Raw genomic sequence first — 23,728 nt, forward strand, 5'->3', positions numbered from 1 at the left:
AAGTAGATGAAAATGTAGCACCGCTTTCCCTGCCGAAAGGAGGCCCGTAGTTTAGTGTTGTGGCTATTTCTGTGCTGCTCAACACTACATAGTCAGAGAAGGGGTAGAACCCAGATCCTGCTGCTTTAAAAGCTCAGGCTCCTGCCACTTGAGTTAACGCCAATTTTTTCCTTATTTGAATCTAGCCCTTAGTTGAGCAGTTTCCCTTCTCCCCCATTCAGCATCGTGGGTGTGGGTAAATCTCTTGCGCACACACACACCTGTATGTTAACCTTCTCTGGCGGATATGCCCTAATGGAGTACTGCGTGGGGTTTGTCTACACTGCACATTAAACCTGGGCCTGTATGGAGTTTCCAAGCCTGGGCTGGAAAATCAATACTGCACTTGAAATCTAGTTTACGCTTCCGGGACCTGGGTCTGTCAGCTGTGCTAATGCAGCCAGGCTGCACTATGCAGGCCCTGCCTTGGGTCTCTGGCTCGACCTATGCACGCTGCCATATGATGGGGCATGGATCCAAATCACAGCAAGACTTGGGCTCTGACCTAACTCCCCATCAGGGTCCTAGGACTCAAGTTCTGCGGGCTTGCAAACCTGAGTCCAACTAATTTGTGTGTGGGTGAAAGGGAACTGGGCTGAAACTTGAGTCAGAGTGTACTGTAACCTTACTTTACCTGAGACCTTCAGCCATCTCATGCTTTTCAGCACACTGGGCTACCGTAATCCAACAAGAACAAGGGGGAGACCTAAGATGACTTGGAAGCATACAATTATCAATGACATAGAAAAATTGAATTTGAAATGGGAGGAACTTAGGTGCACTGTAAACAGACCCTTAATACTTTTTCTTTAATAAAGGATTATATGAATCTTCACAGGAGGACAATGGCCTTAGCTTGGTCTCATTATACCTTTACTCTGTGTTCTTTTTTTATGGCTTTGTTACTGTTCTAAAAGCTGAAACTGAACATCTGAAAGGGCTTTCCCCAGCCATCCTCCTTCTAAGAACAAAATGCTGTAGGTGTAAACTGTTTGCCTCTGTCAGTAAGTCCCTGGCATTCTTTGGATCAAGTCCTTTCACTGTCAGACAGTTAATTTGCTGCAAAGTGAGAAGCTGCAGATGGCTGCTAATCTGACTCAGTGGAACTGCTTGACAGACTCCAGCTGTGATACACTGGTTAATTTAGCTAATTGACATGCATTAGGCAGACATTCTGAGAGTGATACCTCCAGGGTGGGATGACCACAGACACTGATGTGTGTGCCTGAAATGTTTATATTCAGCCATCTGCTCCTTCAATAAAAGGGAAATAGAACTTGGTTTGGAAGTGAGAGGAAAAAGTCTCCATGTAACTTAATTTGTGCCCACTATTGTTTGGGTCATTTCAGAAATCCCAGGGACTCCCACTGGGAGTGCAGACTCCTTAGCGGTGTAGTTGGCCTTCATTTAAAAATATTGCCTGTGGGATGAGAGAGATTATATAAATATGTTCCCTTCCTGCACAAATGTACATGAGAGAGGAACAAATTTAATTAAAAATGCCCTAGGTCTATCAAGAAGGGGAACTCCATGAATTTTTCCTCTCTTCCTTTTCAGTTGGGGTGCATTGTGGATGAAGGCTCAGAGAGTCAGTGTTACCTCTAATTTTTTCCCATCCATGCATGGAATAAATTGTATTAAGCGCACCAAGACATGTGGATGTGCCCCATCAGTAGAAACATGTGTTGTCAACTGCTGCTGGCTGTGGGCTCTCTGCTAATCAGCTGGGTGGCATCTGAATCTCACCTAGAGGGCCACTCCACTGCTCAGCTTAGAGGGAACCCTGTCAAGCATTACCCAAGAGTTCCCCTGAGAGCCCTCCCAGCAGATACATCTATTGGAAAGGGGAAGATTAGTGATCTTCTCGAGAACATTGAGGATAGGCAGCAAGCGCCTTTAATAAAGGTTGTTGGGCTCTTTACAGGATGGACACCATCTAGAGGGATAGACATGTAGAAACTCCCTTTCTAGCCATAACTGCATGAACCACATCTCCTGCCATGCACAGCGACATAACATCCTGTGGCAACTACAGCAGTTGCATAAGTGCATGTAGGATCATAGTACCTTTTTTGTGACTTTTTGGCTCATAGGCTGTGTCTACACTGCCGCGATCTCGCGCAAAAGTGGCTGCTTTTGTGCAAAAACTTGCTGCCTGTCTACACTGGCCTCGTGTTCTTGCGCAAGTACTCTGACATTCTAATGTATGAAATCAGGGCTTCTTGCACCAAAACTCTGATGCTCCCGCTCAGGAATAAGCCCTCTTGCGCAAGAGCTCTTCCAGAAAAGGCCAGTGTAGACAGGCAACATGAATTTCTTGCGCAAGAAAGCCCTATGGTTAAAATGGCCATCAGAGCTTTCTTGCGCAAGAGAGCGTCTACACTGGCATGGATACTCCTGCGCAAAAGCACATGCCAGTGTAGATGCTCTCTTCTGGAAGAGTTTTTGCAGAAGAACTCTTCCGCAAAAGAGTTTTTGCGTGAGAACACGCCAGTGTAGATGTAGCCATAGTGTTTTCCCCTTCTGGAGAAAGTTACACACATTCCTTTTATTTTTCCTTTAACATTGGACATCTATTTCTGGAGCACCATGTGGCCAATCTGCCATTCATGGACCATAGCTGGGGAATTACTGTATGGGATGTGAGCGCTCAGATCCAGTTCTGGGAAAAAAGTCACTTTAGAGTGTGCTGCATTGATTAGGCTCTGCTGGAACCTCCGTGACTGAAGGATGAGTTATTCAGTACTTCTCTCTCTGTTAGGATGATGGTCTGCTATCTCCCTCTTGCAGCTTAGGTATCAAGCACGTAATTCAGAGGGGCTACCTCCCTCTTCTTTTAACCTGAGCTATGCTCACCCTGGGAAGGTTTGGCAATAAAAGTATTGTTGATGTGAAAAAGTTGTGAAAATCATCCAGACCAGTTTTTCCTGCCTCCCATTGTCAACATTTGATGGCACCAAATCGACATATAAGAGCAAAGCAATGTGGGTAAGCAGGGCTCGACAAATTATACAATCTACTTGCCCGTGGCGAGTAGATTGTAAACCGGAAGAGCTGAGTTCCGGCGATCTGCACATGCGCAGAATGATCTGCGCATGTGCAGATAGCCGGACAGCGCGGCTGGCGAGCTCTTTGGGTAAGCATCCCTCATTATAGTGTTGTGGGAAGGCAGAATTGATCCCTGCATTTTTTGGGATTCCTTCCTAGCTCTCTAAGCTCTCTGTCAGAGCAGCACAGCAGTCTCTCTAGCCCTCCCCTTGTAGCAGCAGTTTATATTTCTAGTGTAGGGCAGAACAGAAGCATTCCAGTGATTTGCTCTTTGTTTCCCAAACAGAGCAGCTCACTCAGCTGTCAGATACTTCCAGGAGGTTTGAAAAGGCAGCAGATATCACAAAACACTGAGCACAGTCATCAGGGCATGCATTGGGGAATACTGGGGGAAGCCAGTTATCTCAACAAAACAAACAAGAGTCCACACCGGCTTTTTGTTGACAATAAAAGGGGGAGGGGAAAAGACAAAAGTCCCTTGTAGGGCTGGAAGATTTTTGTTGACAAAACTGTGTGTTTTTCCCGACAAAAGTTACATCGTAGTGTGTACGCTCTCACTGTTTTGTCAACAAAAAGCAGTTTTTGGCAACAAAACATTCCAGTGTAGACAAGAGCTGAATATTACAAAATAAAATTCTGGGGTCAAGGTGATGCTGTGGGGCTCAAATCCCAATTGCAGTTCCTGTTGCTAAACATCTAAATGCTTCCTGGCTTTCACTAACATTTGTCCCTTTGTATTCTCCTCTCACAGCCCATTTGACACAGAGAACCTGTTTTTGTCACCTGGAACCACTTCCAAATTTTCTCTAGGCAGTAGGAAAAACTCCTTGTACAATTGGACTCCACCAAACACACCCAGCTTCAGAGAGAAATATTATCTCGTAAGTATGATGGGGGAAGTAAAACACTGTGCCCAAACAGTGGACTGGGACTGTGCGGGGGGAAGAGGACATCAGAGGGTTGCAGAATAAAACTGGACAGACCACTGCCACAGGGCAGTAGGGTGATCATTATGGGGTGTTGTTTTTTTTTAAATGTAACCCGTTGTTTTCAATCCCACTTTGGAATCTTAAAATGCAAAACTGTTTTCCTTGCCAAGTATTCACCATGGCAGCTGGAACAGTCCCATCAGGCATTGTGCAGCCAAGCATAAATTAGAGCAGTCTACACTGGGAACGGGCCAATCCCAGGAGCAGCGAACCATAGTGGTGGCTTAAAGGTGGAGTGTAAAGCATTCCGTCTTCCCTCCCCGCCATCTAGAGCCAAATGTAGTGCAGTTGGATCAGAGAATCTGCTGTGTTTATAATGAGATTTTCACTTAGTGTTGCTGCTTTGTTCCCTATGCTCCTGCTTCTTACTAGCACAGGTAATATGTAACAGAGGCATACCTGCGTATACTCCCCTAACCTCAGGTTCCCATACCAGCCTTACATTCAGGTTTGTGTGCTCTTGCCAAGCCAGCAGAGGGAGTACAAAACATTGCTCGTAGACAGCTCTTCTGCAAACAGTGGCAGCGTGGGACTATACAGTTGTTTAATGAGTGTGCTGTATGAATAACTAAACATGAAAATGGTTTCCAGCCAAAAAGTTTGAACCGATTTGTTAAGAGTCCCTTCGGAATGAGAAATGTGACAGGCACTGGCGTCTGAGTATTTTTTAGCATTCCATTTAAAGTTCTTTAAATGCGAGTCCCTGAGGCTCTTGGGCTACGTGGCTTGCTCTGACAACTCCTCTGGTCTGCATGGGGGTTTCTTCATTTGGCCTTTCTAGTTGTGTCCTGCCCTACCCCCAATTTCTGTGGAAGGTTAGTGTGGGGGTTAAGCGCTGAGGGTCTTTCCTGGGCTTTCCATCATTGGGTAAATCTCATAAGTATCACTTCTTCTTGGCTGCAGTCTGTTTTGCAGCAACGAAAGAACCATTGTGACATAAACAATGAGGCACAAGCCCCCTGCATACTGAGCTACTTGGCTGACTATGACTTCGACGTGCATCGGAGGCTTGAAAAACACAGCTCTACGGAGACCGATTCATTCAACTCCCAGGATCAGAAAGGGACAGAAACCAGCAATGTGACTCCAGCTTCCGACCACACGACCCTGCCAGTAGTTCTTGTACAGGATGCCAGTGCAGAAGGAAGACAACACAAGTCTCCAAACCACACAACGCTCGATATCCTGAAAGAGACTCCTCCCATTGATGGAGCGCCAAATAGCCCATCCAGCCTATGGGACATAAGGAAAGAGGGCAGAGATTCTGTCAGCCAGCACTGGAGTCATCAGTCTGTGGAACAAGAAAATGTCTTGTCTGTTGGTCGGAAAAACTTGAATGCTGAAAATGACATAAAACCAGCTGGAAGCGCCAAAGCAGTCGAGAAACTCCTTCAAGAAGTATTAAATTTGCTGAAGTCGCAGAATCCAGGGCAAACCCCATTGGAGGGACTGGAGTACCAAGTTTTATGCATCAGGGACAAATTAAAGGTGTGGTTTTAATTTCACCTTTGTGCAATAAATTGTAGTTTGCTGTTCATCATTTTTCCTTTTATTTTTCCAAGGGGCTTATAACCACATTATGGAGTATCGATGGCTTCAAAATTTTCAGTGGCACGTTCCCAAAATGTTGGTTTGACCATCAGTGCTTAGGCATTACTCAGAAATGACTGGAAGTCAAGCCAGCTAGCTAAGTGTAACAACATTTCAGTCTGTGTAACAACTCTCTTACACTCTATCCAACATGCTCTGCAGAGATGAATAACAGAGGGAAGGAGAAATTAGAAAGCAGAGTATAATCAAGACCCTGTGTACTCTTAAGTCAAGCTGGACCTAAATTCTGTAGGAAGGTCCGTGCATTGTGGGAAGTTGGCATGGTATTCCACAGTTACTTCATTTAAATTAAGATTTTAATGGAAAATAAACCCCCCAATATGAATAAGGATAGTAGCCATTATATTTTATTTTTATATTAAATTCTACATCTCAATCAGTTTGGGATCAGGATAAGCACATTTTGTGGTTATATCAACTAAAATAGTCAGCAGCGTATATCCCTCGATGAACGGGATCATCAGAGCTCGTGATTCCGGCTCTCTGCACCCTAGGGGGAATGACACTGCATCAGATTAAAATTCAGTTTCTGTTTAAGGATATTCTCACAACCATATGAGCGTAGAAACATTTCCCCCCTTAGATAAAAAGATTCTGGAGCACAACTTTGTGGCAAAGGGTGGATTGTCGCACAGCTCTGGGATAGAGGAGGCCCTGTGCATAGGGGAGAGAGAGAAGATACTGTAAGGGTACGTCTAGACTACCGCGTTTTGTCGACGGAAGTTTTGTCGACAGATACTGTCGACAAAACTTCCGTCGACAATTTGCGTCCAGACACATGGAGTTCTGTCGACAAAGCAAGCCGCTTTGTCGACAGAACTCCATAGTCTGGACGCAGTGTTACAGGCAATAACACCTTCTGTCGACACAGTTCTGTCGACAGAAAGTGTTATGCCTCGTAAAATGAGGTATACCAGCGTCGACAAAACCGTGGAGTTCTGTCGACATTATGTCGACAGAACTCCGCGGTAGTGTAGACGCTGGTATTGTTTTGTCGACAAAAGTCCACTTTTGTCGACAAAACTAGGTAGTCTAGACACACCCTCAGATTTCAACTGAGGTCTGAAATAATGACAACGACTTAGTGTTCAGAAAAATAATAAAAAAAAAAGCTCCCAAACAGTGTTCCCTCTAAACTTTCCCATCCCTCTGTGGATTTTTTCCATGTGCAGAATAATTTTTACGTGCACAGAGGCATGTGTGAATGTGCACTACCAGTAGAAAAAAAATACTTCGCTGTGGGTGCTCTGCTAATCAGCTGGGTGGCATCTGAATCTCTCCTGAGAGGCCGCACAAGCGCCCAGCTTACAGGGAACACTGCCTCCAAACCAAGCCCTTTCACAAAACTTCTACCCCAACAAGAGAAAGAGGAGAAATGTCAGAGACTCCTTGAAGGGTTGGGGACTTTGCTATTGAAGCTACTGAGATACTGCAGTAATGGGTGGCAATATAAAACCGATAGCTCTGGATCAGGAGTTCTCAAAGCATCCTTGTAAAGAACAATACTCTATTTCCTATCTACCAACAGCTGAAGACATCTTGTCAGGAACATTCATCCATGGAGAGTCTGATGGTGGAGATGGTGCTGGAAAGTTTTGACTTTTTAAACACGGACTGCAGTGCTGATGAGGTTTCCTTATTTGGCAGCATAAGGACAGACAGTCTCAGGTGAGCAGAGTGCTGCTTCCCATTGAAGGATGGGAGGGGTTGATAAGAGAGAGTAGGAGTTAAATACACTGAACTTTCAGGCAATGGCTGTGCAGGATGAAGAGGTTGGTGCCCAGAGTGCAAACATCCAGGAGGGAGAGGAATTAGATACTATGAAACTTAACCTGGTAATGGCTTGAAATTTGGGAATGTTTAGGCTGAATATCTGGAAAAACATTCCCCCCTAATAAGCTGCAGAATGGGATAACTGGGACATTTAAAACTAGTCTGCAGAAGACAGATGCATGGGTATGACCAGGAGCAATTCTGCAAGGGAACAGGCCAGGAGCAACTCACTGGTCTCTTCCATTTTTTTCCTTCTACTGAGTTCAGTTTCATATTTGCAACCCTTGCTCACAACACTGATTATGGGCCTGATTCTAAGAAGTGCAGAGTACCCCCATCTAGACTAGCCTGCAGAGCATCCTTGAGTTGGAATTGCTAGACAACAAAGTGTTTTTATTTTGCTTTTGCAGTACATCATTCCGAACCGGCCAGCCACTCAGTACACAGTAGGATGGTAGTGTCTTTGGATGGTAGCCCTCTCAGATGTTGAGTTAATAGGATAAATTGATAAAAGGGCGCCTTCCTGACACAAGAATTACAGATGTAAATCCCCATATTCACCTTTGTCGGAAGTTTACACACAATCAAGAGAGCAGGGTCCCTCCTCTGAAAGGGCGTCAGTTATTTGTCAAAAGTGGTAGCCACTTTGGAGATTTGGGGGATTACAGAGAAGACAGGTAGAGAAACCTTCACACTCACTGTGTTGAAGATACAGGAGTTAACTGTGGCGCTGGAGCTATTTTTAGGGTGCGGTTGCTAGGCTTGCGCTCCCCTCAGCTTTTCAGATCCCTCACTACCCCAGGCTGTGGTCACACCTGGAGTTACCAGCTGTCCTGAACCAGACAGACCAGACACCATTGCTGCTAATGGCATCCAGTTCAGCCAGTCCTGGAGAGTTGGCAACCCAGCCATAGCTGGAGGCAGCTGCAGAGCCCCAGGCTGGCGGCAGGACCCAAAGTGGCAGTGCAGCCTCCAGGTCTGGTGGCCTGGGCCCCATGGATAGCGGGCTGCACAACCCCAAGGGGTGCTGAAGCTAGCAGGACCAGTGGGACTATGGAGGGGCCACCTGAAGGCAGGACATGGGGGTGGGGAGATCACAGAGGGGCTGCCCCATGGTCAGAACACAGGGCTGGTGGAGCTGGCAGTAGCGCAGTCCCTGGATGTGGGGAAGTTGGGTAGAAAACTTGGGGGTGCTGCAGCACCCACCACACTCTTGCTTCTCACACCTCTGGGAGTTAATGGCAAGAGGTGCTTTCTAGACTTTTAAATAACTTTCACTTTCTCTTGGTGTTTAGCTCTTTCTGCTTTATCATACCCAAGGACTAGTTAACATTAACTACTTGTTCCCCCTCTTCAACTTTGCTGACAGTACGTACAATGACAACACACTGGGCTATGAGACGAAAACAGAAGCAGCAGAGTTAACCACCGGAAATGATGATTTAGACAGACTTCTGGTAGTTCATCTGCAGTTGTGCAAAGCTCTCTTGCAGGTAAGTAGTGGCGCACAGAAGATCCATTTGCAGGGGATTGGTACTGGCTCAAATCCCAGGCTGCCATGTGGGCACTCTGCATTTTTGCAGGAGCACAAAGCAGGCATAGCCAGCTCTATGAGAATCGTCCTAACACAGGACTCTCTGTTAAGTGTGGGAGGAACAGTTTCTGTGCCATCCCCATTTTCTCTGGCTGTTGGGAAAGGGGACATGATTGGAGGGAAAGTCGGCCTAGCTGGGACATACTTCTGCCCCAGCCCTTTATGCTCTATTTACTTTTCACATCCATGGAGAGCCGGAATTGTATAAGGCAGCCTTCACACTACCCTGATTTACTCCAGAAACCAGCTCCTAATTCAGTTGGTGGAGGATCAGGGAGTGCAACACTCATCTCCCCACCCTTCCTGAGCTGCACTGTGCACTCCCTGGCTGTAGGTGAGGATCTGGGCAATCATTTATAACCACCAAGGAAAGACCGAGCTGGCGACTTATGAGGCTGTTATAAAATGGAACGACTAAGAATGGAAATGCAAATCGCTTGAGCCAGATTTTCAACTTGCAATACACAGATCTATGCATAGAGAAATCTGGTGGAATTGCACTTCTGCAAAACCAGACCTTTTTTGCTGGAGTAGGAAATAGTGGCTCTGCACTCAGAGGAGTTATGCATGGTGAGCTGGCCGTGAATGAAGTAGGAAGAGTTTGGATCAAACTACGCACAGATTGGCAAGGGAGCAATTTTTCAGAGAGAGAAAAATTAGATGTTGCTGGAGTAAAACAGCCAGTATCCAGGGTAAGTAGTGATGATTTCCCTAGAGCACCTTTGGGAGTCAGAAATGCTGACCAGCACAATCCCAACTCACTTGACTAGGATATCAGCATCCGTTAGGATCAGGCCCTGATGTATAAAAGGCATTATAGAAGGACACTCCACACACCAGTACTATACATCAGCCTGTGCTCTTTTCATCCTCAGCCAGGGTATTGTGAAACGGAGAATAAACTCCACAGTCCTTTTCCCTGAGTGGAAATAGGGAGGAGGGTGCTGGGGAGAACCCAGGCCCACCATATATTCCAGTTCCAGCCCAGGGCTCTGTAGTAGTAGCTGCCTGTATGAGTCCCTGACCCCTGCTATAAGACAGCTCTTAGACCCCCGGGCTGCTTCCCCAGCATCTTCCTCAAGTTCAGTTGTGGTCTCCTTTCCTCCTGCTCTCAGCAGCACCCTCCTCCATCCTCTTAGCTACATGCATGCCCCAACTGCAGGCAAAGCTGCTTAGAGCCAGTCTGAACTGGTTTTCTTAATTAGCCCCAGGTGTCCTAATTAGCCAAGGCTGGCCTGACTTTGCAGGCCTGGTCAGTTAGCCCCAGGTGTTCCACTGCCCTTGATTGCCTCTGCTGGTTCTAAACCAGCACCTCCCTGTTATGCTGGGAACAGAGAACTCGTCAGTCTGAGGCTAATCTCTCCCCCATCCACTACTTTTTTATAGCCTTCTGCTCTGACCCAGTCACTCCCCACTGATGGAGATTCCACAACTTCCCTAGGCAGTTTATTCCAGAGGTTTCCCCCCCCCAGACGGGAAGTCTTTCCTAATGTCCAACCTAACTAGTGTGACTATTTTCCCAAAGGGAAAACCCCATGGGGCAGGGCCTAGGTCCCTCTCCCCACTAATGTGCCTGGGGCAGGGGCAGCAGCATTGTCCTCACCCCATCTCAGCACGTGGGGTTTGCCCAAGTGTTCCTGCTACCCATCTGTAGCAGGCCAGCTTGAGTTCTTCCTTTCCCCTCATACACAGGACAGCCCAAACCCCTCTAACACCTGCCAACATGAGATTGGCCAGCGTAACCAACCCGCTGTCCTGAGCGCTCCTCCTCACCCAGGACTGGCTTAAACAGGAGATCTTCAAAAGAGAGCCCCTTCCCAAAAGTGGAAACTAGGTCTAATTAAAAAGGATGGATAAGTGAATAATACAAGTATGTAGAGACAAAATTTGAAAGGTCAATGCACCAAACAGGATTAAACTAGCTAGAGAGATAAGAGGTAACAAGAAAACATCGTACAACTACTTTAGAAGCAAGCTGACCAAGGATAGGGTAGAGGGAGCGAGGGGGAGGCGGAAACAACAACAGAAAAATCTGGAAATGGCAGAAGTGCTAAATTATTTTTTGTTTGTTTTCACACAAAAAAGTTAGTAGTAATTTGACATCTAATGTAATGAATGCTGAGGTAGGACCAGAAATAGGGAAAAAACCAGACAGATAGGGAAGAAAACAAGCTAAAAAAAAAATTTAGGCAAGTTAGATGTCTTCAAGTCACAAGGTCCTAATAAAATATCTTCTAGACTAGAGGTACCTCGCACCTGGCCCAGGCCTGCTGCAGAGAGAGGGGATTAGGAAGCCCTCTATGGGGTAATCTGTTATATAAAACCCTCATTCCCAACACCATCCCTGGTCCCCAGCCACAGCATTCACCCAGGCACACTGGGATGTGTGTGGGGGGGGGGCTCAGGGATGGGGCAGAGAATTGAGGTAAAGGGGGAATGAATTTTGTTATATGCACCTATATGGAGGTGAGATGAGACATCTTCATATTGGTGCACATAATCAAATTCTTTCTGCACAGGGACATGAAAAATTAAGAGGGAACACTGCATGACATCACCCTTGTGGGTTTTCTTACTCCTTTTATCCTTTCCCAGTGACTTTCAACGTGTCTGTCTCCTATTTCCATCTCTTGCTCAGTCCATCCAAGACCCACACCTGATAAGTGGATTTCTGAAAGAGGCGGTGGTCTTCTCCCCTGGCCGCGGGAGAGTTGAACTCTGAAAGCAAGGGGGTTCAGCACTTCTTGCGTCGTGCAAAGCTTTCGTCTTAGCCTCTGAAGAAAAGTACATTTTGTTTCAGAAACTGGTTTTGACAAACATCGCCCGAGTTGTCCAGGAGAGCCTTTTGGAAGAAGTGTCACGGCAGAAAAAAGTGTTGGAGACCATCTCAAAGCTCTTTGTTCTGGAAGCTGGGAGTTTCACCTCTGTTGAGGAGGGTGAGTAACATGGCGTGTGATGGCAAAGCATATATAGGAGATCAGAAAGGCGCAGGTAATGTGGCTCTCACCTCATGTGACAAATCAGGAATTGGTTCTGATGGCTTTAAAAGCAATTCCCCATTAAAGCAGCTTTTATGGATGTGTCATAAGTGCTACCAGCTGGGGCTCAGCTTTTTCTTGGTTAGAAAGGACAGGGCAGTTAGAATTTCTGACTCAGGTAATAATTCATTTGGCCCTGTATGAGCCTGCCACAGAAACAAGGGGAGCTCAAGTGTACAGATCCGTGTAGTGCAGGGGCACACTAAAGGTTTTTTTGGTTTTGCCTCCCGGTCTGAGGCACCTTCTCTTTGTGCATGTTCTGGAGAAGATCCTGAGAACAGCGACACAACTCAGTGGGATTGTAGCAGCCCTTTGGGACAATGCAACCAGTCTCTCTGCAGTGTGAAGAGCATGCAGAGGGTTTTAGAGCAGTACATACAACTTACAATGTCCACAGCTCCAAATTAAGAGAGATTTGAATTGAGCAAGAAGAAATCACATGGCTATTGCTGCAAGTAAACCACAGAGATTGTGTATTTAATCAAAAGGGGCTTTCCCCAGCCTGTACACAGGGGGCCATGTTTTACATTTTGGATTCCAACGATTTTCTAAAAAGTGCTCAACACTGGCTTTACTCAACTCAACTCCCTTTGGACTAGATGCAACAGGAGTTAAGCCAACAGTGAGCACTTTTGAAAATGTTAACCCTTTGGTCTGGCCCTGGGACACCAATATTATCCCTCCCTAGCAAAAAGGAGTGAAATAGCAACACAAATGAGATTATTAGATACTGCACTGTGGAGTTTTTATTGTGATGATCCAAATTAAAATGTTGGCAAGACCCCACAAGCCTTACTCAGAAAAACTCCCATTGAAATCCAGGGGAATTTTGCCTAAGTAATGACTGTAGGATGAGGCCACACATTTGGGTTTGAGAAGGAATTAGCTCCAAGAAACACGAGCCAGGTATTTTTCTTGTTCTCTAGAACAGTGTTTCTGAAAGTGGACCATGGAAACACTTTCAGAAACACTGTAACTGGCTGCCCCGGTTTCTTTATGTACTGGCACCGCAGCCTCGGAGCCTTGCATTGGCTCAGTTTTGTCCTTTGCAGCCAAGGGGAGCCGTGGGAAACAGTGGTGATCTTAGGTAGTAGGAGGATTGAAAGCCTTCCTCCCAACACATGACCCTTTTATCCTGCAAAATACTGTACTAGACTGTCAGCAATCCTAATAGGTTGATTGTGGATCAATAAGATAATTTAGGATGCTAGAGAAAGGGAATTCCTAGTAGAGCACAATCTGGCTACGTCTACACTGGCATGATTTTCCGAAAATGCTTTTAACGGAAAACTTTTCCGTTAAAAGCATTTTCGGAAAAGCACGTCTAGATTGGCAGGATGCTTTTCCGCAAAAGCACTTTTTGTGGAAAAGCGTCTGTGGCCAATCTAGATGCGGTTTTCCGCAAAAAAGCCCCGATCGCCATTTTCGCGATCGGGGCTTTTTTGCAGAAAACAGTACTGTGCTGTTTACACTGGCCCTCTTGCGCAAATGATTTGCGCAAGAGGGCTTTTGCCCGAATGGGAGCAGCACAGTATTTCTGCAAGAGCACTGATGATCTTACATGAGATCGTCAGTGTTCTTGCAGAAATTCAAGCTGCCAGTGTAGACAGCTGGTAAGTTTTTCCGCAAAATCAGATGATTTTGTGGAAAAACTTGCTAGTGTAGACACAGCCTCCATGTCCCTGCACAGGCAGGAGACAGGACCATGGTAGACCTCTCACTCATACACTAGTACGACGGCACAGAGCGCAATCCAAAGCCTATTGAAGTTAATGGAAAAAAAATTCTCATTGACTTTAATGGGCTTTGGATCAGGTTCTCAGTGAGTAATATATTGGCAGTAAAATTCAGTTGTAATGAAACCCATCTACGGGATGTAAACAAAAACGACATTCACACATTTGTTAGATATCCCATCTGGTATCTCATGTCTCATTTAAAATGCACTCCAGCTCACTTGCTGACTTTGTAAAACTTTATTCTACAGTTATTCACAAGGCAAAAAAGCAGAAGCAGTGTCTGAAAATCTGGAGTGAATTCACAGAGCCAGGAAATATCTTGTTCTGTTCAGCGGAAAAATTCCAGAATCCACTGAAATACATATTAATGTTCAAAGTGAAGGAGAAATATCCAGGACATCTAGAAGCAGGTATTAGTCAATTACTAGAAGATGAGGCATCTGATTTTATTTGAGTTGTATATATAAAGGTTATCCCTGTAGGTTTTAAGAAGTGACCCAGAATTTGTCCTTGATGCAATAGCTTCCTTGTTTTAAGAAATTGTACTTAAAATTCCAGCTCCTTTTTTATTAGTTATGCTATAAAATTACCAAAGTACTCAGCCCTAGTGGCTCAATGAGGCATTACTTCTCTCCCATGATATTATGAACTATTAGCTTTATGTTTTGTAATAATTTTGGGTGGGGTTTTGGGTTAGCAGTCAATGGAAGTTAGGAACTTCATTCACCCTTGAAAATCGTGCCTTCGATTTGGTAAACTAGAAGGCTGTGTCTAGACTGGCATGATTTTCCGGAAATGCTTTTAACGGAAAAGTTTTCTGTTAAAAGCATTTTTGGAACAGAGCGTCTAGGTTGGCACGGACGCTTTTCCACAAAAGCACTTTTTTGCGATCGGGGCTTTTTGCGGAAAACCAATCTGAGCTGTCTACACTGGCCCTTTTGCGCAAAAGTTTGGCCGCAAAAGTCCTTTTGCGCAAGTGTAGACAGCTGGCAAGTTTTTCCAGAAAAGTGGCTGATTTTCTGGAAAAACTGGCCAGTCTAGACCCAGCCCTCAGGTGGTTGGTAGTCGGCATATGGAAATATGGTCACCCTAATCATCCATATCCCACAGAATTTAAATACCCTGTATGTCACTAACTAGCCTTGGGGTGATGACATGTAAACACTGAAAGCTTAGTGCAGACTCTGGTGCAAAGGGGCATGCTTGTGCGTGCACACAGTGCCCTTATTGTAGAAAAAGAAAAAAATTGCTTAAGACACAAACAAAATCTGACATCAAGACTTTCATTTTTAGTGACCCCTAATTTAGATTTGAATCCCAACAGTGAATCACAATGTGTCATGGCCAGGAATTCCCCTAAGATGATCTTTCTAAACAAAGGGATTGCCATTATGCAACCCTGGTTCTCTCCTCCCCTTCCCCAGGGCTTCTAAACATTTGCACAGAGGACTGCTTTGTTTTACATGGTAAAATCATTAGACACTGCTTTACAGGCAGGAAAACTGAGGCCCAGAAAATTTTAGTGGGACTTTCAGGGCCATACAGCTAGTGGCTAGCAGAGTTAGAATTAAAGGTTGCCAATCTCAAGAGACCCTGCATTAATCTCCTGAGACCAGGCTGCCTTAACGGTCTTAACAGACTTTCAATCAGGTTGTGGTGGTAAGTCATCTCAAACTCCTTTTGGGCTTCAGTGGCTGTTGGATGAGTTCTGGTTTGTACTTTGGTTGGAATTTTTAGCAGAGCAGGGATCTCACCTCGTAGTTGAGATGTCACCAGTTAACTGATAAAAGCATCACCCTAACCAGGTGATGCTTATCGGGTAACCAGTGGCAGGGCCAGAGTAGCCCCATGCTGTGCCATGATCCAGGCCAGGCCCGAGCAGTTCCCCACTTGTGTGTGTGGGGCTGCCCCAGCCTGGCCAGGCTGACTGTGCTGCAGAATCCCATTTAACCAGAACATTAACTAGTTAAACTAGATTTTGCATCCCTACCTCATCATGAATTTCAGTGAGATTTAGGCCCCTACTTTATGTTCCTTTGAAAATTCCAGCCTTCAAGTTATTCTTGCTAAAACTATAAATGAAATGCATAAGCGCAGAGTCCTGCCCCTCAGCAGGCCTTCTTTGTTTGCTCTTTTCTGCATGTCTGTTCAGTGCTGCGAAGGCTCCTGGAACAGATCGTCACCTGCAGCGGGTTGCTTCCCTCTGCGAGCCCCCCTGCAGAACTGCTTACCTTATTCCAGTTTCACAGCTACCTGGAGAAAGAGCATGTTACCAGCCTGGAGAAACACTTGGCAGAACTCACCAAAGAAGGTAATGGCAGGCTGCCACATACTGTACGTGAGCCAACCCCCCTCAGTCTGGCTGCTGGAATGACTTATGGGGTTGTATCTGTCCTGATTCCCCAGATTTTCTTTTTTTGAGTAGGATACGACCCCTACCCTAATATAATTCAACTCTGTTTTCATTCTCTCTCCTCACTATGCTCCCATAGTTTTAAGTAGAACAGACAAGGCAAAAATCAGGCTCATCGCTTGATAGGAAAGGAACAGATTAGATACAGATATTTAGCTCAAGTGTCTGGCGTAGATCTTAAAGTCTGCAACATAAGAAGCTAGCAAAATGGCTACAAAGTAAGCTGCTGTGTTCCATAGATGAATAGAGAGTTTACAGTATTGCATGGTCACAATGGCAGAGATGAGACAGATCAGTGGCATTAAGATTCCAAGAGTAACTAATAGGCATTCCCTGAGGGAGCTATTGTCATGCTGAAAGCCAGTCCAGCAATTTAGCATGCTCTGAAAATCTGAACATGGTGGCAGCTACTTAGGGTAGTTTCATTCCCTCTTTCACCCTGATGCAGTCCTGGAGGGGACTGGGCCATTTATGCCTGCTCAGTGTATGAATGCCAGGGAGTAGGAAAGCTTCAGAGGGGTAGCCAAGTTAGTCTGTGACTGGAAAAACTTAAAAAGCAATGAATAGTCTAGCAGTACCATAAAGACTAACAAAACATGTAGATGTGTCCATGAAAACATTATACCAACCCACTTTTTCAGATGAATCTGAAGAGTTCATCTGAAGCAGGAGTAGGAAGTTTGTCTGCTCTCTCATGTAAGGTTTCAAAAGGACAGCATGGTGCATTATTTTTAAAAACTAGCCGTTCTCTCAACAGTACAATTACTCACTTCCTAACCAGGGCATCCTTGGTCTTTTGCTGCTGTTTAACATTTTTCAATCTCCCCGTATTTTCAAAAATAGTCAAATGGTCGCTCTTCTAAAAGTTCTTGGATCCACGGAATCTCTTTGTATGTATTTAAACAGCGGTGGGCCCCATTTTGTTAGGCACTATGCATATACATTGTGAAAACCTAGCTCCAATCCCAAAGAGTTTACAATCTAGGTTTATGAGGAAATGAAAAGGACAAACTGGGGGAAGAAGGAAGGATAAGAGAATGGTAAAAGGAGCATGTTTTGTGCAGACTAGCAGCTCACCTTTTGCTTACTCAAGTACCTTGCAGTGTTTTTTGCTAAGAAAGCCTTACTCAGAAAATGTTAATTATGGACACAGGTCTTAGGATAGATAAAATTGGAAGGTATGATTCAGAACCATAGACACTCTCCACAGCCATTTATAGCTGAACCATATTCTCCCATTTGCAGTCATGCTAATTCAGGAGCTACAGTGTCCCGGGCGACTTAAAAAAATCAAGAAATTAAAAGGGAAGCGACTGAATCAACTCCAGCCTCTACCTCAAACTTTACAGCTGCTGGGGATTCTGCAGTTAGATGACAACCGCCATGTCAGCAAAGCAGCCATGTCCTGTCTCTCGCGGGCGGCCATGAATAAGAATTTCAGGGAGAAGGTATTAACTGACTTGGGCTACTTTGTGGTTTCTACCCAGCTTTCATAGTGAGATGTTACATTCAGGGAAAGTGATCTCCCTGATAATAGCTGTGGCGTGGAGGAAAGGTGGTGTACTCTGCTCCCTACGGCCAGGAAGCTTCCAGCTACTCCTTCCCAGTAGGTGCAGGGCTCCATTCTCATCTTTTCTATTCATGAGCAGAATAAATTTTTCATGTGCACCATCACTAGAAACTACCTGGCTACAGGCTCTCTGCTATTCAGCTGGGCAGCATTTGAATTTCTGCTGAGCAGCCACACAACCCCTAGCTTACAGGGAACACTGGTGCAGGATGAGTTAAGGATCAGAAATGTGTTCTGCTCTGCCTTGCCCTGTCGACCCCTCCCCTGGCTGCTTTTGATCAGCATCAGAAGTGATTCTTGTATGTCGTCATTTGATCAGTTCCAGAGCAGCAAAGCTGGTCTCAGGTCACTTGGCATTCAGAACACTTGAAAGGTCGCGCAGGGTAACCGAGCACTCAATCTTGTTTTCTAGGCTCTGCTGTTTTACACGGATATGTTAGCGGACTGTGATGCAAAAATACAGCAAGCTGCATGTCTGGCGCTCAAAAACCTTAGAGTAAGTGTTTGACGAGGTAACTGGATTTGTACGATGTAGGGCTGTCTAGCGGTCTTTCCAAAGGTTCATAATATTTTGTTCAGATTTCTTTACAAGTTACCTTATACATGAAGAAAACCCCACTTTCCTCAATACCCAACTGTTTTTGCTGCTAGGAGGCAACCAGCCAAAAAAAGCAATAGTCATCTAAACCCTACTGAGATGATAGACACACAATCAGGCCTACTTTCCAGGGGGAGGAGATGCAGAGGGGGCACTGCCCCAGGGCAATCAGCCACTGCTTCTGTAGCAGCAGCTGGAGCTCCTGGCCCTTTCAAGTGCTGCCAGAGCCCCAGGTGGCATGGAAAGACTGGTGGAGGAAGCTAGTGTGCAGCCCCACCCCTTCTGGGAGCATGGAGCTCCCCCTCCTTCACCTTGCCGCAGCCATTCTATCAGGTCCCTGGATACAGTAAGCTGTCTTAGTTACTGCTTCACAGTTAATAAGGAAGAGGTGGGAGGGGTCTGACTGGAGGGGCATTTTTGTTTCCAAACACAGTACTAACAATGGAGTCAAACACACAATAGACTTTGTGCTTTTGCTTTTAAAATCAGCCAATCTTATACTCTTAAAACATGATTAGAAGTGTAACTGCTCAACAATCCCAGCATGCTAGAGCCTTTATAAACCAGTCTAACTTGTCTTAAACTCTTAGGCTACATCCACACTGGCAGCTTCTTGCACAAGAACTGTTTTGCAGAAATGTTCTTGCGCATAAAGTCTTCCACAAGAGCGTGTCTACACTGGCATATGCTTTTGCGCAAGAGCATCCATGGCAGTGTGGATGCTCTCTTGCGCAAGAAAGCTCTGATGGCCATTTTAACCATAGGGGCTTCTTGCACAAGAAATTCATGTTGCCTGTCTACACTGCCCTCTTGTGGAAGAGCTCTTGCACAAGAGGGCTTATTCCTCTTGGGGAGAGGAATAACTTTTCCTGCAGAAGCCGTTTTCCAACATGATACTGGAAATTTACTTGCGCAAGAACGTGCGTGCAGTGTAGACAGCAGGCAAGTTTTTGCGCAAGAAGCCATCAGTGTGGACAGCCATATATCCCTAACTGGTTAACAGATAAGCTAGTGCTTATCCACACCAGTTACATTCTCCATTGGGGCCGCTGGCAGCCCCAGCATTGTTAGTCATGTAACAGATTCTCATCCGTTACACTTAATATTTTTTGTTTTTTCTAGCCCTAATTGTCTTGCGTTACTAGCAGAATCCAACACATAGCAGATTTTTCCCCCCTGAGCAGATGGGAGTCCAATCCTCCCAATAACTCTCATAACTAATTAATTTGCACAAACAATTACTATCAGGACAATTTTGTTTAAGGAAATGCAGTCACAGGCTAGATTCAGCCATTAATGCTTCACTTTTTAGGAATGACTGTTAGAAAGCAGTTTTGGACCCCTTCTGCAATGGTCTGATAACTTTGATTCAATGCTATTTGAGCCTAGTTCTTCATTGCATTATTTCAGGTTTATGCCACTGTAATGCCATTGAAACTGCAGGTACAGTACCGGAGTGGTGAATCATGTTCTATATTAGGGATGTTAAAATACGTTTTGAGTAAAAGTGTAACCACTGAGTTTTTTAGCAGTCTCCCCTGACCCCACCCACTACTGCCTCTTTCATGGAGTCAGCAGGCTCCACAGCAGCAGGGATGTGGAGGTAGCTGACTTGAAGGCCAGCTTCGGGTGTACCAGCTCCTCCACCCCCTTCTCCCCCTGCTATCTTCCTGCTTGAAGCAAGGAGGGGAGCGGGGGGACAGGCGGCTGCACAGGAGTTAGCTCTCCACACGAATTGGCTTCCCCCACCCCCTCTAATACAGAGGTGGGTGTGTGCATGTGGGCATGTAACTGAGAGTTAACCAATAAACGCAGGCTTATTAGTTGATCAATAGACATGGATAACCAACATCCCTCCCCTACATCTTCAAAACTAAGCCTCCGAGAGTGGGCTAGAAGGTGGCAAAACTATGTCCATGCCAAGAAAGCCAGCGCACTGCCAATTTGGGAGGCTGAAGGAAGGGAAGGGGAATGGCGCACAATCTTATTAGAATAGTGACACATGAAGTGATGGCAGTGGAACAGCTGCTGCAGGGCTGTGTATTTCCATACTAGATTGTACTGGAGTGTTATGGTGGAAAAACTGTTTGAGATAAATGAAGACGTTTGCTTATTTAAAGAGATAATGTTGCAATGTTTTCTTCTCCCAACCAGGCCATAGAAAGCATTGAGCAGATTGCCAGCTTGTGTCAGTCTGAAACCGAGGAAGTACGAAACGCTGCCAGGGAATCAACGCTGTCATTTGGTAAATGTTTACTGCAACTTTAAATAAAGATGCTGAAATGAGTGTGAAAGATTAACCATTAAAACGATGCAGGCCTAAAGTTTTACCAACATTCTTCAGCAAAACTAAGAAATTGAAAGGGAAGTAAAGCTGAGCTAACAGGTGTAGAGGTGTTTCATGACACACTGTGTTGAACATTACAACAGTCTTAATGCAACATGCATACTAAGTCATTTCTCTCTCTAAGCTTAGAAGACAGCTTGAGAGGGAAGTGCTGTACAAACTATTGCTCACTGTCCCTTTACAATGGTTAACAAGATTATTTAACAAGGCAACAAGGCATAAGGTTTTCCAGCACTGGGGTAGATTTTGTTGTTAGCAATAAAATTGGGTACTACCAGTCTTCTGGGTGCTGTATTGGTAAAAGTCTAACCAGGCTGAAGTCTTATTGAATCTACGTAGTTTAATTTACAACAGATGTCCATACTACAGACTCTAAAATTAAGGGACCAGCTGCACCGATGCAGACTGATTCACCTTTTGTTACTACGATCCAACGGAGTTACAGCAGTGTACAACTTTGTTTGAATTGGGGGTAATCAGGCTTAGAAAGTAACAGTCAGCAACAGAGGGGTGTACTAATTAACGTGCATTTTCCATATAGAGACAGTAAGCTTTGATCCAGCTGCCATCAAGAAACAGATTAGGCTGGCATGGATAGGGTCTGAATCTATGCAATTACTATCTGAGTGAGCCAGAATGGGAGCATAAAGAGACTCCCCAAGTACCTTTGGCAGGCCTTAGCTTTGCTTTCACTTGTGCTACATTTCGCACCACATCTCGATGTGTGGCCAGTGACTAGACAACTGCCCCAGGGTAACAAGAATAGTTGCATTTTAAGATATTCCTTTACAACAATTCAACTGCATTCAGGCCAAATTGAGCAAACTACTGATGATTTTCGGTGTCTTTTGGAGAGGCCAAAAGATTTCTTAAATGGTCCTGATTCTTAGCATATAGATAGATGCTCAGTTATTTTTGGAAACCGGGTCCCTTTAAAAAAAAAAGGCAGTAATTTTCAGAAGTGACTCAACACCCTGTAACGAGGTCATAAGAAGTGTTGCGGTAAGGCGAAACTCCAACAGCTCCTCACCTCAGAGTCCCACTCACTGAGATTTGTGTCTTTTTTTTGGTAGGTGAAAAAGGACGACTAGCCTTTGAAAAAATGGACAGAGTTTGCTGTGAGTTGAGAGAGACAGTGTACCAAGAAGCGGAAATTGAAATCACAATATTTTAAATAATGAAATGTTGACTGTGTCCTACAACCCAGATGTGATGATAGAAGGATTTGGTTTCTTTGGTAGATTTTCCTTTAACCAATAGCTGGTTTAATTAGCACACACTGGTATCTAGCAAAGGATTTCCCAATATGGGGTGGGAGCACATGTGGGACAGCTCCATTTGGGTGAGGCAGGACTAAAACATGTGTCTCAGCAGCTGTATCAGAATGCTTCTGGCTCCGAGAGCCAAGATCATGAAATACCACTACATGGTGCTAATATAAATCCAGCAGCCTCTCTCAGGCTGGGTTCACTAGAAAGCACAATAAGCTTCAGAACAACTCAGTCTGCAGTGCCCAAAATAGTAGGCCAAAGGGTAAGTCTAATAGGAGATCACAAAAGGATAGAACTGGAAGGGACCTGGAGCAGTTTAGTAGTATTGTGTTGGTTCATTAAGAATCTGGTATTCTTGGAGTTGCACAAACTCATGCCCCCTCCTCTCTCCGAAGAAAAAAAGAAAAGCCCAAACCACCAAAACCTCTCAACTCCTTGCAGTTGGTTTGAGGATTTATGAAGGGGAAGGGAGCAAAGGTAAAGAGTAGCCTTATAACTGACAGGTGTGACAACGCCTCTATCTTACTGCAGAGAGCATAAGAAATATACCTTAGCTTCAAGATGTGGAGGTTTCCTTTCTGCGTCACCTGTATGAATTCTGATCAGATGTCACTAGGTCCATTAGTAATCCTCCCAAAGTTTTACAAACTACATAAGTGAAGGGTCAGCTCAGTTGGTGTGAAAAAAACGTAACTCCTTGGACTTCAATGGAACTGGTTTACAGCAGCTGAAGAGCTGGTCTGAATGCGGTTTTCTATGGCCCTTGGAGACAATAGTGCATGTAAACAGTCTCACTAATGAGACAGAATACTATATACTATTAGTCAACGTATACTAGATTTGCAGAAAACTAGTATAAGCTAGCTCCAGTATCAACATGTACTGAAGACATAAGCCAGCACTTGTTCTGTCTGAAATCACAGAAGCTACCACCCACTTTAAGAGGAGAATCCAACATCATTTCTAGGCTGGTCTGGGCTTGCAAATCTGAATAAGGTCTTAAGTTCATTGCTTCCAGAAAACAAGTGTAACAATGTGAAGTAAATAAACTGGGATGGCAGTGCTTCAAGCAAGAGATTTTGAAATTAAAGCTGATCTGAATAAGCATAGATTGGAGGAAACCATTGAAAGTTTCTTCAGACTCATTTGTTTAAGAATTCAGAACATGCATATCCTTCACATTTATGGAGAAAGTGTACAGAACTGAGTTGTATACGACAGCTCCGGCAGAAGTGCAGAGTTTATTTATACACATACTCAGTTAATCTTAGGCTAAGATTAAAATAGTACCTGAAGTCAGACTCCTTAATCCGTACTTAAGCACCCAGCTGTGGCTTGATTTTCAAAAGAGCTGAACATTCAGCAGCACCTGGAGAGTAAGGCCACTCATTTGAGTATTTAAATATAGATTTAGGACATTAGGCACAATACTTGAACAGTTTTGGTCTTTATGTATATATGATACAGCATAATATGCTGTATACTTTTCTATTCTGTATTTATTTCTATGTTTGTTTATATACAAGTTTCTACAATTTTAAATAAAACAGTAAGCGCTTGCCTTTTTGCAAACTGTGTATGCCGAAAACATTTTTTGGGACAACCACTAATTAACAGATTTCCTCAAAAACCAGGGAAATAAAACTCCTCCCATATTTCAGCTGTGGTTTATCATATTTAGTTCTATGATCAATGCTT

The 23,728-nt window shown here is 44.7% G+C and overlaps 1 protein-coding gene across 5 annotated transcripts in view; it reads left to right on the forward strand.

Annotated features, from left to right (window-relative positions):
• Positions 1-23,057, forward strand: part of RIPOR3 (RIPOR family member 3) — a 77,074-nt gene extending 54,017 nt beyond the window's left edge. For all 5 annotated transcript variants that reach the window (XM_075901202.1, XM_075901204.1, XM_075901203.1 and 2 more), the window contains 11 exons: positions 3,839-3,968; positions 4,980-5,564; positions 7,216-7,355; positions 8,830-8,953; positions 11,855-11,990; positions 14,080-14,241; positions 15,984-16,142; positions 17,490-17,692; positions 18,227-18,310; positions 20,567-20,657; positions 21,833-23,057. In XM_075901202.1, coding sequence (XP_075757317.1) covers positions 3,839-3,968; positions 4,980-5,564; positions 7,216-7,355; positions 8,830-8,953; positions 11,855-11,990; positions 14,080-14,241; positions 15,984-16,142; positions 17,490-17,692; positions 18,227-18,310; positions 20,567-20,657; positions 21,833-21,933 — 1,915 coding nt within the window. In that variant the 3' untranslated portion in view covers positions 21,934-23,057. The remainder of the gene's footprint in view (positions 1-3,838; positions 3,969-4,979; positions 5,565-7,215; positions 7,356-8,829; positions 8,954-11,854; positions 11,991-14,079; positions 14,242-15,983; positions 16,143-17,489; positions 17,693-18,226; positions 18,311-20,566; positions 20,658-21,832) is intronic.
• Positions 23,058-23,728: the final 671 nt, after the last annotated feature.

The sequence above is a fragment of the Pelodiscus sinensis genome, chromosome 18 (genome assembly GCF_049634645.1).
Source record: "Pelodiscus sinensis isolate JC-2024 chromosome 18, ASM4963464v1, whole genome shotgun sequence".
Taxonomy (NCBI): domain Eukaryota; kingdom Metazoa; phylum Chordata; order Testudines; family Trionychidae; genus Pelodiscus; species Pelodiscus sinensis.